The sequence below is a fragment of the Salvelinus namaycush genome, chromosome 25 (assembly GCF_016432855.1).
Source record: "Salvelinus namaycush isolate Seneca chromosome 25, SaNama_1.0, whole genome shotgun sequence".
In the NCBI taxonomy this organism is placed as follows: Eukaryota; Metazoa; Chordata; class Actinopteri; order Salmoniformes; family Salmonidae; genus Salvelinus; species Salvelinus namaycush.
In genome coordinates, this window is record NC_052331.1 from 27330541 (window position 1) to 27348884 (window position 18344).

General features: G+C 44.1%; 1 protein-coding gene across 1 annotated transcript in view; it reads left to right on the forward strand.

The window, feature by feature from the left end:
- Positions 1-18344, forward strand: part of LOC120019860 (ephrin type-B receptor 1-like) — a 120681-nt gene that overhangs the window by 101105 nt on the left and 1232 nt on the right. Inside the window, exons 4-5 of the mRNA XM_038963273.1 lie at positions 13346-13518; positions 13618-13881. Coding sequence (XP_038819201.1) covers positions 13346-13518; positions 13618-13881 — 437 coding nt within the window. The remainder of the gene's footprint in view (positions 1-13345; positions 13519-13617; positions 13882-18344) is intronic.

The window sequence follows — 18344 nt, forward strand, 5'->3', positions numbered from 1 at the left end:
GAGAGAGAGAGAGAGAGAGAGAGAGAGAGAGAGAGAGAGAGAGAGAGAGAGAGAGAGAGAGAGAGAGAGAGAGAGAGAGAGAGAGAGAGAGAGAGACTGAGAAGGGGCATAGTTCTTGGTTTATGAGCAGGTCTTGGACATGTTGAAATACTCTGGTCTGAAATGAAGTCTTTGTTCAGGAAAGGCCAAGCTGTTCTCTCACACTGACAGCTGAACAACATTCACAGTAAGTTCCAGTAACATTAACCCCCTAAGATCGATGTAAGCACCCCCACAAAAATCGAATTAGCACAATACAAAAATCCCCATAAAAATCTATCAGTTTAAGCTAGAGATAGTTGTTTTCTTGCATTGGCTGCGTCGCAATCCACCACATCCGCTTGTGTCGCACTTCCGCATCTGCGGTGAAAGGTGACAGAGCTAGAGCAGTGTTTGTCAGACCACGAGACATCCTAAAAATCGTTCTTCTTACAAAATCGGCTATAGCGTCCGAACAATTTGGTCTACACACTAATGTGACCCCTCTGTGGAAAGGTGACTCTCACGAACACAAACATGTCGGTTGTTTTGCTGTAGGATATAGGACTCACAAGACTCATCTGAAGATTCCACCATTCCCGGTTGAGAAAATGCATGGAAGTGTACAGTACCAGTCAAAAGTTTGGACACACCTACTCATTCAAGGGTTTTTCTTTATTTTTTTACTATTTTCTACATTGTAGAATAATGGTGAAGGCATCAAAACTATGAAATGACACATGGAATCATGTAGTAACTAAAAAAAGTGTTAAACTAATCAAAATATATTTCATATTTATATATTTTTTTTATATTTTATATTTCAGATTCTTCAAAGTAGCCACCCTTTGCCTTGATGACAGTTTTGCACACTCTTGGCATTCTCTCAACCAGCTTCACCTGGAATGCTTTTCCAACAGTCTTGAAGGAGTTCTCACCTATGCTGAGCACTTGTTGGCTGCTTTTCCTAAACCATCTCAATTGGGTTGAGGTTGGGTATGCCAGGTCATCTGATGCAGCACCATCACTCTCATTCTTTGTCAAATAGCAATTACAAAGTCTGGAGGTATGTTTTGGGTCATTGTCCTGTTGAAAACAAATGATAGTCCCACTAAGCGCAAACCAGATGGGATGGCGTATCCCTGCATAATACTGTGGTAGCCATGCTGGTTAAGTGTGCCTTGAATTCTAAATAAATCACAGACAGTGTCACCAGCAAGGCACCCCCACACCATCATACCTCCTCATCCATGCTTCACGGTGGGAACCACACATGCAGATATCATCCGTTCACCTACTACATGATTCAATATGTGTTATTTCATAGTTTTGATGTCTTCACTATTATTCTACAATAGTAAAATAGAAAATAGTTTTTTTTTATTGTAAAAAAAATTGTAAAATAGTAAAAATAGTAAAAAAATTAAGAAAAACTGGAATGAGTAGATGTGTCCAAACTTTTGACTGGTACTGTATATGGAGACAGTTTAGTGCTAAAAGTAAGGGATTAAATACATGTATAAAAAAAACATAACAAATGTTTCCTTATCTCTTTTATATCTCACAGATATTTCAGAACAAACTTCCTTTAGGATTTTTGGGGGGGGACTATCTGTTGGGCTAATAGCAGTAAGGCCAAAAATATATATTTTTATACGTACTTCAAGGGGTCTTTAAATTCAAAATCGAATAGCTAAATGATCCTTGGTATGGCCTTTTTTAAAACAATTCCATATAGCTTTGTAGAATTCCCCCCAGCAAGGCCAAACATAATTTTTCCTCCCCTGATTTAGACTGGGGTTAAACACATGAAGTTAGTTACTAATGCTGAAGAGACACTCAAATATGTATGAAACAGAGATGCTCCAACAGGCCTGCAATATGAGACAGTAAACACACACACACATTGTTGACACCACACACACTCAAAAGCAATCAGACCCACACACACACACACACACACACACACACACACACACACACACACACACACACACACACACACACACACACACACACACACACACACACACACACACACACACACACACACACACACACACACACACGCACACTCAGATGCACTCAGTCAAATATAAAAACATTTGCACATCCCACACACAAATACACGCACTTAAAATGTAAACACAGCTTCGAATATGAGTATTTCAAATACCACACTGTACTAGTCTGTGTTCTCTGAGATTTAATAGCATTTATTTGAGGAGAGAGAGGGAAGGGAGGGGGGAGAGAGAGAGAGCAATGGGGGAGGGGGGAAGAGAAGAGAGGGAGAAGAGAGAGAGAGAGGGGATGGAGAAGAGAGAGGGGGAGAGATTGGGGAGGGGGGAAGAGGAGAGGGAGAAGAGAGAGAGAGAGAGAGAGAGAGAGAGAGAGAGAGAGAGAGAGAGGATGGAGAAGAGAGAGGGGGAAGAACGGAGAGGGAGAAGAGGGAGGAGAGAGAGAGACAGGAACCAGTGGTCATGAGTAGGAGAGCCTGAACAAGGTGAGGCTCTTTCTCTCTCTCGCGTTAGGTTTGGGTCAAAAAGGCCTAAAGCATACCGAAGAAGGGCTGGGATGGACCCACAGCATCCTAGCACTTCATCCTAACATGGGTCAAATCTTTGGCAGAACCCAGAGGTTCATTGAGCGCCATACCAAAGCTGGGTTGTGGCTGGACTGGGGTTGGGTTCAAAGAATCTCACACCACATCCCCTACTAGGGCTGCTATACAGTACAGATTATGTGATAGAAGCAGCAGCAGCAGAAGGCCAATTGACAACAATGCGCAAGCAAAGACAAATTCCACTCAATGACTCTAGCTCGCCAGCTAGAAACAAACAAACACTTGAGACTGGATGAAATGGGGGATTAACATTTTGAAGAGTTCCGGCATGCTGTGGCCACTGGCGCCGATCTCCGCTAGACCGCGGTCTATTGGCCCGAGAGTTCAGCTAGACCATGGTCTATTGACCGAGAGTGGGCTGAGTTCAGCTTTCATCTGTTTCCATCGGCCAATCAGATACGCTCCAGTCAGCCAACAGCTAGCATGACCACCACATCCATCATTATATGAACAGACAAACAAACAAACATTTGGGCTGTTTCCACGGCACCACATAACTTAATGCTCCAATAGTGATCTAGGTTAGCAATCTACAGTGAGCTCCAAAAGTATGGGGACAGTCACATATTTGTTGTTTTGGGTCTGTACACCAGCACTTTGGATTTGAGATGATACAATGACTATGAGGTTAAAGTGCAGACTGTCTGCTTTAATTTGAGGATATTTTAATCAATATTGGGTGAACCGTTTAGAAATTATAGGACATTTTGTACATAGTCCCCCCCATTTCAGATGACCAAAAGTATCAGGACAAATTCACTTACAGTATATGTGTATTGAAGTAGTAAAAAGTTAAGTATTTGGTCCCATATTCATATACATCAAGCTTGTGACTACACATTTGTTGGATGCATTTCCTGTCTGTTTTGGTTGTGATTAAGTAACTACAGACGCTGGGAGAAGAGAAATAAGTACAGGGAGTGAATATTTGATGAATAAACAGGAGCAGACGTGACAGATACAGATTATTTTGTGCCAAATAGAAATAAATGGTAAATCATGTATTGTGTCATTTTGGAGTCACTTTATTGTAAATAAGAATAGAATATGTTTCTAAACAATTCTACATTAATGTGGATGCTACCATGATTACAGATAATCCTGAATGAATTGTGAATAATGATGAGTGAGAAAGTTAGACGCACAAATACTGTATCATGCCCCCAAGACATTCTAACCTCTCAGAATTACAGTGCCTTCGGGATGTATTCATACCCCTTAACTTATTCCACATTTTGTTGTGTTACAGCCTGAATTCAAAATTGATTCAATTTTTTTCTCTCACCCATATAAACATAATACCCCATAATGACAAAGTGAAAACATGTTAACATTTTTTGCTGCTATTTTATTGAAAATTAAATTCAGAAATAGCAGTATTCACACACCTGAGTCAATACTTTGTAGAAGTACCTTTGTCTTTCTGGGTAAATCTCTAAGAGCATTCCACACCTGGATTGTGCAACATTTGCCCATTATTCTTTAAAAGATTCTTCAAGCTCTGTCAATTTGGATGTTGATCATTGCTAGATGGACATTTTCGATATTGCCATAGATGTTCAAATAGATTTAAGTCAAAACTGTAACTCGGCCACTCAGGAAAATGTACACTCTTCTTGGTAAGCAACTCCAGTGTAGATTTGGCCTTGTGTTTTAGGTTATTGTCCTGCTAAAAGGTGAATTAATCTACCAGTGTCTGGTGTAAAGCAGACTGAACCAGGTTTTTCACTAGGATTTTGCCTGTGCTTAGCTCCATTCTGTTTATTTTTTATCCTGAAAAAATCCCCAGTCCTATAAGCATACCCATACCATGATGCAGCCACCACTATGCTTGAAAAAATGGAGAGTGGGACTCAGTAATTGTCACGCCTGCTCTCGCTCCCCCTCCCTGGCTCTCGAGGGCGCCAGGCTGCCCAACATTACGAATACCTGTCACCATCATTACGCACATCAGCGCTTCATTGGACTCACCTGGACTCCTTCACTTTGTTGATTTCCCCCTCTATATCTGTCTGCTCCTCAGTTTGTTCCTATCAGGAATCAAGGTAAGACCCAAGTGCAGACTTGGGTCTGATTCCTGTGAAGTAACAATATTTATGGTAACCACAGGGGCAGGCAAACGACAGGTCAATGGTCGATAATCCAGAGCAGAGGCCAAGGTACAGGACAGCAGGAAGGCTCAGGGTCAGGACAGGCAAAGGTCAAAAACTAGGAGGACGAGAAAAAGAGAGACTAGGGAAAAACAGGAGCTGAGACAAAACGCTGCTAGGCTTGAACACACAAGACGAACTGGCAACAGACAGAAAACATACAAATATAAATGCACAGGGGATAATGGGAAAGATGGGCAACACCTGGAGGGGGTTGGAGACAAGCAAAAGGACAGGTGAAACAGATCAGGGTGTGACAGTTCCCCGTGTCAGCATTAATGTAGTTTTGTTTCCCCTGTCCAGACGCTGTCCGTGTTCTGTTTCATGTCCGTTATTTATTAAATGTTCACTCCCTGTACTTGCTTCTCGTCTCCCAGTGTCTGTCCTCACAGTAATGTGTTTTATTGGATTTGCCCCAAACATAACACTTTGTATTCAGGACAAAAACATAATTGTTTTGCCACATTTGTTTTTGCAGTATTACTTTAGTACCTTGTTGCAAACGGATGCATGTTTTAGAATATTTTGATTCTGTACAGGCTTCCTTCTTTTCACTCTGTCAAATAGGTTAATATTGTAGAGTAACTACAATGTTGTTGATCCATCCTCAGTTTTCACCTTTCACAGCCATTAAACTCTGTAACTGTTTTAAAGTCACCATTGGCCTCATGGTGAAATTCCTGAGCGGTTTCCTTCCTCTCCGGCAACTGAGTTAGGAAGGACGCTTGTATCTTTGTAGTGACTGGGTTTATTGATACACCCTCCAAAGTGTAATGAATAACTTAATTATGCTCAAAGGGATAATCAATGTCTGCTTTTTAATTTTTACCCATCTACCACTAGATGCCCTCCCTGGTCTTTGTGTTTGAATCTGTGTTTGAAATTCACTGCTCAACTGAGGGACCTTACAGATAACTGTATGTGTGGGGTACAGAGATGTGGTGGTCATTCAAAAATCATATTTAACACTATTATTGCACACACAGTGAGTCCATGCAACTTTTTCTGTGACTTGTTAAGCACATTTTTACTCCTGAACTTATTTAGGCTTGCCATAACAAAGGGATTGAATACTTATTGACTCAAGACATTTCAGCTTTTCATTTTTATTAATTTGTTGTTGTTTTTTTTAAACATAATTCCACTTTGACATTATGGGGTATTGTGTGTAGGCCAGTAACCAAACACTTTCTGAATGCACTGTACAATAACACGGAGGTTGGCATTTTTGGGGGGTTTGATTATATTTGATATTTGTGCGTCTGTAACTTTGTCACTTATCATTACTCACGACTCATTCAGGATTATCCGTAATCATGGTAGCATCCATATTAATATAGAATTGTTTAGAAACATATTCTCTTCTTATTTACAATAAAAGTGACTCCAAAATGACACAATGCATTATTTACCAATCATTTCTATTAGGCACAAAATAATCTGAAATACAACCAAAACAAACTGCAAATGCATCCAACAAATGTGTAAAGTCACAAGCTTGATGTAGTCATTGCATGCTATGAATATGGGACCAAAAACATTTTACTACTTTAATAGTAAATGAATTTATCCCAATACTTTTGCTCCCCTAAAATGGAGAGATTATGTACAAAAAGTGCCGTACTAAATGGTTCTAAATGGTTCACCCGATATGGATGAAAATACCCACACTTTAACCTCAGTCATTGTATCATTTCAAATCCAAAGTCTAGAGTACAGAGACAAAACAACAACAAATAAAACTCACAAGTGATTTTATACAATGAGTGGGATGAATTCTAAAGATAGGAGAAAAGTAGTCCATTTTAGTAGTGTATTATGGCAATGACTGGGCAAGAGGGATGACAAGGGAACAGAGAGATAGAGTGATAGATGGATGTCACTAAATATGGAACCTAAAATTAACAGAAAATTAGTATTTTAAAGAAATATGGCCAACGATGACGTAAGCTTACTGTAAACCAACCCAAGGTAATAGCTAGCCTAGCATGTAGCCTCTAGCTAGCCTAGTGTTGCTACTCACTCAACTAGACAGGGTCACCCTAGCATCACCCTAGCATCACCCCATCATCCCCATTCTATTACCTCTTAGGTGTGGCTGGGACAATTCAGACCAATTCACCGGGGTGTAATTTCAAACCAACCACATAGCCATAAACTGTCTTCCAGTTCTATTTCACTGGGAAGAGGACCCATACTCCCTATGGGAAGATATACAGTACAGAACCAAGCCAGCACAGGTGCCTAGCCCCAGGTGAAACACATAGCCCACACAGAGACAGAAGCTGCAGTCCAGGGCTGGCTCCAGGCATAATCGATTTAAGTGGTCGCTTAGGGCCCCAGCACGTGTCCAGTGCCCTGCTACTTCAAGGGCCCTCCCACCCATTGATTTTGTTAGACATTCTCATTCAGATACCTTATATATACAAAAGTATGTGGACACCCCTTCAAATTAGTGGATTTGGCTATTTCAGCCACACCCATTCCTGACAGGTGTATAAAATCGAGCACACAGCCATGCAATCTCCATACACAAACGTTGGCAGTAGAATGGCTTTACTGAAGAGCTCAGTGACTTTCAATGTGGTGACGTCATAGGATGCCACCTTTCCAAAATGTCAGTCCGTCAAATTTCTGCCTTGCTAAAGTTACGCTGGTCAACTATCAGTGCTGTTATTGTGAAGTGGAAACGTCTATGAGCAACAACGGCTCAGCCGCAAAGTGGTAAGTTACACAAGCTCACAGAATGGGAGCACTGAGTGCTGAAGCGCATAAAAATGATCTGTCCTCGTTTGCAACACGCACTACCGAGTTCCAAACTGCCTCTGGAAGCAACGTCAGCACAAAAACTGTTCATCGGGAGCTTCGTGAAATGGGTTTCCATGGACGAGCAGCCGCAGACAAGCCTAAGATCATCATGCGCAATGCCAAACGTTGGCTGGAGTAGTATAAAGCTCGCCGCCATTGGAGTCTGGAGCAGTGGAAACGCTTTCTATGGAGTGATGAGTCACACTTCACAGTCTGGCAGTCCAATGGAAGAATCTGGGTTTGGCCAGGAGAACGCTACCTGTCCGCTACCTGTCCGAATGCATAGTGCCAACTGTAAAGTTTGGTGGAGGAGGAATAATGGTCTGAGGCTGTTTTTCAGTTCCAGTGAAGGGAAATCTTAACGCTACAGCATACATTGACATTATAGTCCTGACCTAAACCCCATCAAACTCCTTTGTGATGAATTGGAATGCCGACTGCGGGCCAGGCCTAATCGCCCAACATCAGTGCCCGACCTCACTAATGCTCTTGTGGCTGAATGGATTCAGGTCCCTGCAGCAATGTTCCAACATCTAGTGAAAAGCCATTCCAGAAGAGTGGAGGCTGTTATAGCAGAAAAGGGGGGGACCAACTCCATATTAATGTCCATGATTTTGGAATGAGATTTACGACAAGCAGGTGTCCACATACTTTTTGTCATGTAGTGTATCATATTAACATTGGCATAAGTCATGGCAAAATGTGTAGAATTGCAGGAAATTTGCTTTAAAAGTGCAAAAATGTCTCTCCACCCCATGGCAAAATGCATGGGATTGCAGGAAATTTGCTGTAGAACTGCAAAAATATTATCTCTGCCCCATGGCAAAATGAATAGAATTGCATGAAAGTTGCTTTAAATTGCTACATTTTATCTCCGGCCAATGACCAATTTGTTTTAATTGCAGGAAATAAAACTTCAATTTTACTCTACACCATCAAGAGCCACTAAAGGTTTTGCTGCAAGGTGGGGGGGACCCCAACAAAATCTTGCTTAGGACCCTCAAAAGGATAGAACTGCTGGAGTGTTGTTAGAGAAAAGCTGTGGGACAAAGGAATATACAGTACAGTACTTGGGGATATACATTGCCTTTGGAATGTATTCAGACCCCTTGACTTTTTCCAATTTTTTTTTACGTTACAGCCTTATTCTGAAATGTATTAAATCGTTTCCTCATCAATCTACACACAATAACCCCTAATGACGAAGCAAAAATCACTTTTTATACATGTTTGCTAATTCTTTTTTTATTTTGGGGGAAATATCACATTTACATAGGTATTCAGACCCTTTACTCAGTACTTGGTTGAAGCACCTTTGGCAGTGATTACAGCATCGAGTCTTAGGTATGACGCCACAAGCTGGCACACCTGTATTTCTGGGGTTAACTGAAAGGCAGTTAACCCACTGTTCCTCGGTAGGCTGTCACTGTAAATAAGAATGTGTTCTTAACTGACTTGCCTAGTTAAATAAAGGTTTGTTTTTCGATGTTCGATCAGGTTCAAGTCTGGGCTCTGGTTGGGCCACTCAAGGACATTCAGAGACTTGTCCCGAAGCCACTACTGCATTGTCTTGGCTGTGTGCTTAGGGTCGTTGTCCTGTTGGAAGGTGAATCTTCGCCCCAGTCTGAGGTCCTGAGTGCTCTGGAGCTGGTTTTCATCTCCCTTCATCTTTCCCTCGATCCTGTCTAGTCTCCCAGTCCCTGCTGCTGAAAGACATCCCCACAGCATGATGCTGCCACCACCATGCTTCACTGTACGGATGGTGCCAGGTTTCCTCCAGACGTGAAGCTTGGAATTCAGGCCAAAGAGTTCAATCTTGGTTTCATCAGACCAGAGAATCTTGTTTCTCATGGTCTGAGAGTCTTTAGGTGCCTTTTGGCAAACACCAAGCAGGCTGTCATGTGCTTTTTACTGAGGAGTGGCTTCCGTCTGGCCACTCTACCATAAAGGCCTGAGTGCCGCAGAGATGGTTGTCCTTCTGGAAGGTTCTCCCATCTCCACAACGGAACTCTAGAGCTCTGTCAGAGTGACCATCGGGTTCTTGGTCACCTCCCTGACCAAGGCCCTTCTCCCCCGATTGCTCAGTTTGGCCGGGCGGCTAGCCCATGGCCAGAGTCATGGTGGTTCCAAACTTCTTCCATTTAAGAATGATGGATGCATTGTGTTCTTGGGGACCTTCAATACTGCAGACATTTTTTGGTACCCTTCCCCAGATCTGTGCCTTCGCACAAACCTGTCTCGGAGCTCTACGGACAATTCCTTTGACATCATGGCTTGGTTTTTGCTCTGACATGCACTGTCAACTGTGGGACCTTATACAGAGAGGTGTGTGCCTTTACAAATCAGGTCCAATCAATTGAATTCACCACAGGTTGACTCTAATCAAGTTGTAGAAACATATCAAGGATGATCAATGGAAACAGGATGCACCTGAGCTCAATTTCGAGTCGCATGGCAAAGGGTCTGAATAGTTATGTAAATAAGGTATTTCAGATTTAAAAAATTTAACAAATTTGCAAACATTTCTAAAAAACTGTTTTCAGATGTGTTATTTTATTGAATCCATTTTAGAATAAGGCTGTAACATAACAAAATGTGGAAAAAGTCAAGGAGTCTGAATACTTTCTGAAGGCACTGTACTGTGTGTGTGTGTGTGTGTGTGTGTGTGTGTGTGTGTGTGTGTGTGTGTGTGTGTGTGTGTGTGTGTGTGTGTGTGTGTGTGTGTGTGTGTGTGTGTGTGTGTGTGTGTGGAGGGGGTGGAAGGTAGGTTGACCTGAAACATTCCAGCTCTATGGTTTTAACCTATACCCTCCAGTCAACTAGAACTGGCCTCTCCCCCATCCGTTTAAACAACTCCTCTAAAGGTGAATACACTTTTGATGTCTGGCAACACAAAACGATCACAAAACTGTATGAAATGTGTTGGTCCCTGTTCTAAATCACCAAAGACTGCTGAAATAGTTGATCATGGGTGATAACACAGAATAATAAAATACAATTGTTTGAATAACTCAAAGCAGATATTCTGTCTCCCAGCTGAGAGAGGTGACATTAGCAGGCCAGCAACATCTATCCCAGCAAACCGTGAACGTTCCTACAACGTTAGGTAACATCCAGACGATATCTGACATTAGGATTAGGAGCTATCACATAATTCTCCTGAGGATTATAGTATTAGGAGCGTCATTCTGTTCAGTCAGTCTGTTCTTGCTTGGGGTGATAACATGACATGTCTGCTGTGTCCCGGGCTGTCTCTATGTCTGACTCATCAGTCACCGGGCAGACTGTCTTGACTTCTACCCCACAGGAGTACTAAAGAGTACAGGAGAGGAACATTGGCAACTTTACTTTGGGCAAGAAGCCAGCATAGTACATCACAAGACAGGGGCATGGCCATTACTCAACCCTCAGATCCTGGGAGCAAAACACAACCGTTTGCATGAACTCAGAGAGAGAGAGAAGGGAGGGAAATGGAGAGAGGGGAAGAGCGAGAGGGAAAGAGAGGGAGATATTTAGACAGCAACTGATAAATTTCTCTATAAGGCTAATTGGATATCCACAATAGACCAATGAGGAAGCACAGAGGGGTAGGTTAAGTGAGACAATTGTTGAACCAGATTCGACATTTCCCAGCACAATTCATTGCAGCTCTCCCATAGCTTTTTGCTTCCTAAAGCCTAATGGATATCCCCAATTTAAGCAGGGAGGGGTAGGGTTGAGCTAAATGGGGGGAGACGAGGAAAGACAGGGAGAGATGAGGAGAGACGAAGGAAGGCAGTACTAGGAAACAGGGTGGAGACGGTATGAGATGAAAGGAAGACGGGGTGCGACGGTGGGGCGTGAGGAGTGATGAAGGGTGTGGACCCATGGGTAGAAGAAGGATGGCATGCCAAGTCTACATGCCCCAAAGGCTCCTGGGACAGGGAGGAATTACTGGGGCTACTGGTGATACTAGAATTTGCCCCATGTGCCTAACAGCTGTGTGATGAGGGAAGAGAGAGGGAGAGATAAAGAGAGAGCGAGAGAGAGAGATGAAGAATTAGAGAGTGAGAGAGAGATGTAGAGAGAGCGAGAGAGAGCGAGAGAGATGAAGAGAAAAGAACCAGACAATAAATAAATACAAAAATACATACAGACAAACAGACAGACGGATGAATGACTGTTTAATCACAAATAATTATGCATAATTATGCAAACACACATACCTTTTTCTGACGCTGTAATTACCTTGCTGCTATATCAAGTTTGATAACCTGTAATTAGTCCTATTATATACCTCTATTTTTCCCTCCCTCCCTCTTTCTCTGCAAGCTAGATGTGTCTGCTATAGCTCAGCTCTCATCATTAATGCCAATTAACACCCCCTCTATGGGCTTCTCTCTCTCTCTCTCTCTCTCTCTCAACACAAAGGGAGCTACACTGGATATGTTTCATTTCACCACCACTTCAGACTAATGACCAGGTTTGTAGGGTAAGCAGTGTGTGTGTGTGCGAGTGTGCGTGCTTGTAACGTAAGATTGGTCCCACCGTGGGGTATAGGAGATGGTCTGCTCCCACATGCCTCCCTGTGGTTATAACAGGGTAATACAATCTCCTACTGGAGACATACACAGTGAAAGGCTAGAATGATGGTCTCTTTCAAAAGCCAATATGCTGTGAGCTTATGAGTCTGTAGGATGTTAACCAGGGACCCTAATGCCATAGATATAGAATTACTATAATCAAGCATTCTAATTATAGTTTATATTTCTATGCTCTAATGCCTTTACTGTGCATTAAACTCCAATTCAGTGATTAGTGGCTGCAGGGCCTATTTCTTGTTCTACAGATAGAGGGTTAGAAGTGAACTATCTGAGTCATTGCCATGTGTGGTCTCATACAAGGTCCCCTGGGGAGGAATGAGTGGTCAGTGTGTTTGTGTGTGTCCATGTGTGTGTGTGTTGCCCCAGGTTCGCCTAACACCCCTCGTCTATCATAATAATGAGTGATGAGATGCCGGGGTGGCGTGACAGAAATGAGGATCCTTTTATAGCTCAGGACAATGAACGAACACACAGAAGCACTCACGCACACGCATGCAGGGGTTCAATTGGGCCGGGTCCCGCCGGGATGCGAGACCCAGTACCTATGATCCAAATGAGATCCAGGCTGAGCTGAGACCCAGTACCTTTCTTTATTTGAATTATCGAATGAATTTTTTTTGTTCACATTTAATATTCCACAGCCAACAACACGAGCAACAGCAAAATCAGACAACCTCAAAGTAGAATAGTTCACCTATTCAAATGTACAGCTTTCGCATTCTATGCGAGAAAATAATATTCCATTCAAATTGCAAGGGAAAGAAATATGCATAACCAGTAATTGTAGCCTACAACATTCTTAATGCAGTCGCCGGAAAACACACTTTTGAAAGCAGTTTTGACGGCACTGTTAAAAGAGAAGGATCACTGAGATGTCTAGTGTTAGTAGGTTACACTTATTTATCAAATCCAAGAAATTAGTAAAATGCACTATTTTAGAACCAGAGTTTTTAGCAGCAACTTGGTATACGTGGGTTCTCAGGGATTATCGCCTCGGCTGTGTACATCCCATTCCAAGATTCTACCCCCAGACCATCAGGCTGCCCAATAGCTTCTACCACCAGACCATCAGGCTGCCCAATAGCTTCTACCACCAGACCATCAGACTGCCCAATAGCTTCTACCCCCAGACCATCAGGCTGCCCAATAGCTTCTACCCCCAGACCATCAGGCTGCCCAATAGCTTCTACCACCAGACCATCAGGCTGCCCAATAGCTTCTACCACCAGACCATCAGGCTGCCCAATAGCTTCTACCACCAGACCATCAGGCTGCCCAATAGCTTCTACCACCAGACCATCAGGCTGCCCAATAGCTTCTACCACCAGACCATCAGGCTGCCCAATAGCTTCTACCCCCAGACCATCAGGCTGCCCAATAGCTTCTACCCCCAGACCATCAGGCTGCCCAATAGCTTCTACCCCCAGACTATCAGGCTGCCCAATAGCTTCTACCGCCAGACCATCAGACTGCCCAATAGCTTCTACCCCCAGACTATCAGGCTGCCCAATAGCTTCTACCCCCAGACCATCAGACTGCCCAATAGCTTCTACCACCAGACCATCAGGCTGCCCAATAGCTTCTACCACCAGACCATCAGGCTGCCCAATAGCTTCCACCCCCAGACCATCAGGCTGCCCAATAGCTTCTACCACCAGACCATCAGACTGCCCAATAGCTTCTACCACCAGACCATCAGGCTGCCCAATAGCTTCTACCCCCAGACCATCAGACTGCCCAATAGCTTCTACCCCCAGACCATCAGACTGCTGAATAGTCACCACTAGTGAGTTACCAGAACTGACCCTCACAGTAATTCTCCCCCCCAAAACCGTAGGTCCCTCCACAACATGTAGTATGCTGTGATAATGTGCTTTTGTCAATATATACTTAAGCTAGTACATTATATCACCCCACCCCTCCACCGCACCCCTGAACTAAGGAACCCCCACCTCCCAATTCAACCACACACACACACACACACACACACACACACACACACACACACACACACACACACACACACACACACACACACACACACACACACACACACACACACACACACACACACACACACACACACACACATGTTTGGCAGAGAGGCCTAGTATGAGAATGAGCCAGGACTTTACTTGTCCCAAACAGCAGTGTCAGCAGAGTCACTTCTTAATTGGCTGCACATATATATACACTGCTCAAAAAAATAAAGGGAACACTAAAATAACACATCCTAGATCTGAATGAATGAAATATTCTTATTAAATACTTTTTTCTTTACATAGTTGAATGTGCTGACAACAAAATCACACAAAAATTATCAATGGAAATCAAATTTATCAACCCATGGAGGTCTGGATTTGGAGTCACACTCAAAATTAAAGTGGAAAACCACACTACAGGCTGATCCAACTTTGATGTAATGTCCTTAAAACAAGTCAAAATGAGGCTCAGTAGTGTGTGTGGCCTCCACGTGCCTGTATGACCTCCCTACAACGCCTGGGCATGCTCCTGATGAGGTGGCGGATGGTCTCCTGAGGGATCTCCTTCCAGACCTGGACTAAAGCATCCGCCAAGTCCTGGACAGTCTGTGGTGCAACGTGGCGTTGGTGGATGGAGCGAGACATGATGTCCCAGATGTGCTCAATTGGATTCAGGTCTGGGGAACGGGGGGGCCAGTCCATAGCATCAATGCCTTCCTCTTGCAGGAACTGCTGACACACTCCAGCCACATGAGGTCTAGCATTGTCTTGCATTAGGAGGAACCCAGGGCCAACCGCACCAGCATATGGTCTCACAAGGGGTCTGAGGATCTCATCTCGGTACCTAATGGCAGTCAGGCTACCTCTGGCGAGCACATGGAGGGCTGTGCGGCCCCCCAAAGAAATGCCACCCGACACCATGACTGACCCACCGCCAAACCGGTCATGCTGGAGGATGTTGCAGGCAGCAGAACGTTCTCCACGGCGTCTCCAGACTCTGTCACGTCTGTCACATGTGCTCAGTGTGAACCTGCTTTCATCTGTGAAGAGCACAGGGCGCCAGTGGCGAATTTGCCAATCTTGGTGTTCTCTGGCAAATGCCAAACGTCCTGCACGGTGTTGGGCTGTAAGCACAACCCCCACCTGTGGACGTCGGGCCCTCATACCACCCTCATGGAGTCTGTTTCTGACCGTTTGAGCAGACACATGCACATTTGTGGCCTGCTGGAGGTCATTTTGCAGGGCTCTGGCAGTGCTCCTCCTGCTCCTCCTTGCACAAAGGCGGAGGTAGCAGTCCTGCTGCTGGGTTGTTGCCCTCCTACGGCCTCCTCCACGTCTCCTGATGTACTGGCCTGTCTCCTGGTAGCGCCTCCATGCTCTGGACACTACGCTGACAGACACAGCAAACCTTCTTGCCACAGCTTGCATTGATGTGCCATCCTGGATGAGCTGCACTACCTGAGCCACTTGTGTGGGTTGTAGACTCCGTCTCATGCTACCACTAGAGTGAAAGCACCGCCAGCATTCAAAAGTGACCAAAACATCAGCCAGGAAGCATAGGAACTGAGAAGTGGTCTGTGGTCACCACCTGCAGAACCACTCCTTTATTGGGGGTGTCTTGCTAATTGCCTATAATTTCCACCTGTTGTCTATTCCATTTGCACAACAGCATGTGAAATTTATTGTCAATCAGTGTTGCTTCCTAAGTGGACAGTTTGATTTCACAGAAGTGTGATTGACTTGGAGTTACATTGTGTTGTTTAAGTGTTCCCTTTATTTTTTTGAGCAGTGTACATGTATACATATATACACATATATACCTATATATGTATACCTCGTTAACATGGTGGAATAAATCCCTCTCTTGTTAGAGGAGAGGAGAGCAGAGCGGTAGAGGTCATGTCCTCATATTTGGTCCCTCAAAGATTGCAGAGTACCACATGTAATGACAGGGCTAAAGGACAGTAACATCACTAAACAGCCCGAGTATAGATCCTTCTATCACACCTGCTTTAAGAGCATTCCTCTTAGAGTGGAGAGAATGAAGCCAGCATCAAGACACAGTAGATCAGGGGTTTCAAAATCATTCCATGGAGGGCCTGCAGGTTTTTATTTTTCCCTTTCAATAAAGCCCTCGACAACCAGGTGTGGGGAGTCCCTTAGTAATTAGTGACCTTAATTAATCAATCAAGTACAACGGAGGAGCGAACTCGGCCCTCCGTGGAATGAGTTTGATACCTGTGCAGTAAATAGAAGACTGTAGTCTAGTGTACTGTAGAGTTTCCCAGCAGGACACATTTGTGTTGTAGCCCCTGGACAAGCACACCTGATTCAACTTGTCAACTAATCATCAAGCCCTCAATGAGTTAAATCAGTTGAGTTTGTCCGAGGAGACAACAAAAATGTGTGCTGTAGGGGGTCCTGGAGAACTGGAGCTGGGGAACACTGGTTTAGTACGTGGTGTAATTCTGGAACACTGATGTCCTCTGGTGGTGAATAGATATAACACAGTCATTATTTCAACGTGTTGCGTGTACCAGTGGCTGGGTGTGGAAGTACGTAGTGGTCTAGGTCTGTACTGTCAACTCACTGTGAAAGGGACCAGCTGCATCACCAAACCAGTGGAGTATGAGCCAACAGCAGACAGACCACACACACTGATGGGAAAAGCCATGTAGGGAAAGATGACGAAGTCCCCAAAACCACATCCTCACCCTCTGCTCACCCCTCCTTTGTTCTCATTATAGCTTTCTCACCCTCCTCCTTCTACTCACCCACATCCCATATGTTCATAAACACACACACACACACACACACACACACACACACACACACACACACACACACACACACACACACACACACACACACACACACACACACACACACACACACACACACACACACACACGACCACATGCTGTGCAGGGAAACCTATACTCACATACAGCATAAACACTCTAAACACACGTACGCATGCAGACACATTTACAAACACACAAAGACAGACAGTGCATTCGGAAAGTATACAGACCCCTTCCCTTATCCCACATTTGTTACGTTACAGCCTTATTCTAAAATGGATTAAATATATGTTTTCCCTCAATAAATTACACACAATACCCCACAATGAAAAAGCAAAAACAAGTTTTTAGAAATGTTTGAAAATGTATAAAAACAATACAAATAAAATACCTTATTTACATAAGTATTCAGACCCTTTGCTATGAGACTGAAAATTGAGCTCAGGTGCATCCTGTTTCCATTGATCATCTTTGAGACGTTTACCTGTGGTAAATTCAATTGATTGGGCATGATTTGGAAAGGCACACACCTGTCTATATAAGGTCCCACAGTTGACAATGCATGTCAGAGCAAAAACCAAGCCAGGAAGTTGAAATAATTGTCCGTAGAGCTCCGAGACAGGATTGTGTCGAGGCACAGATCTGGGGAAGGGTCCCAAAACATTTCTGCAGCATTGAAGGTCCCCAAGAACACAATGCCTCCATCATTCTTAAATGGAAGAAATTTGGATCCAGCAAGACTCTTCCTAGAGCTGGCCGCCCGCCCAAACTGAGCAATCAGGGGAGAAGCGCATTGATCAGGGAAGTGACCAAGAACCCGATGGTCACTCTGACAGAACTCCAGAGTTCCTCTGTGGATATGGGAGAACCTTCCAGAAAGACAACCATCTCTGCAGCACTCCACCAACCAAGCCTTTATGGTAGAGTGGCCAGACTCCAATGTAGCCTGACAGCCCACTTGGAGTTTGCCAAAAAAGCACCTAAAGGACTCTCAGACCATGAGAAACAAGATTCTCTAGTCTGATGAAACCAAGATTGAACTCTTTGGCCTGAATGCCAAGCGTCACGTCTGGAGTAAACCTGACACCATCCCTACGGTGAAGCATGGGGGTGGCAGCATCATGCTGTGGGGAGGTTTTGCAGTGGCAGGGACTGGGAGACTAGACAGGATCGAGGGAAAGATGAACGGAGTACAGAGAGATCCTTGATGAAAGCCTGCTCCAGACCTCAGACTGGGGCGAAGGTACACCTTCCAACAGGACAACGACCCTAAGCACACAGCCAAGACAATGCAGGAAAAGATTTTGAATGTCCTTGAGTGGCCCAGCCAGAGCCCAGACTTGAACCCGATCGAACATCTCTGGAGAGACCTGAAA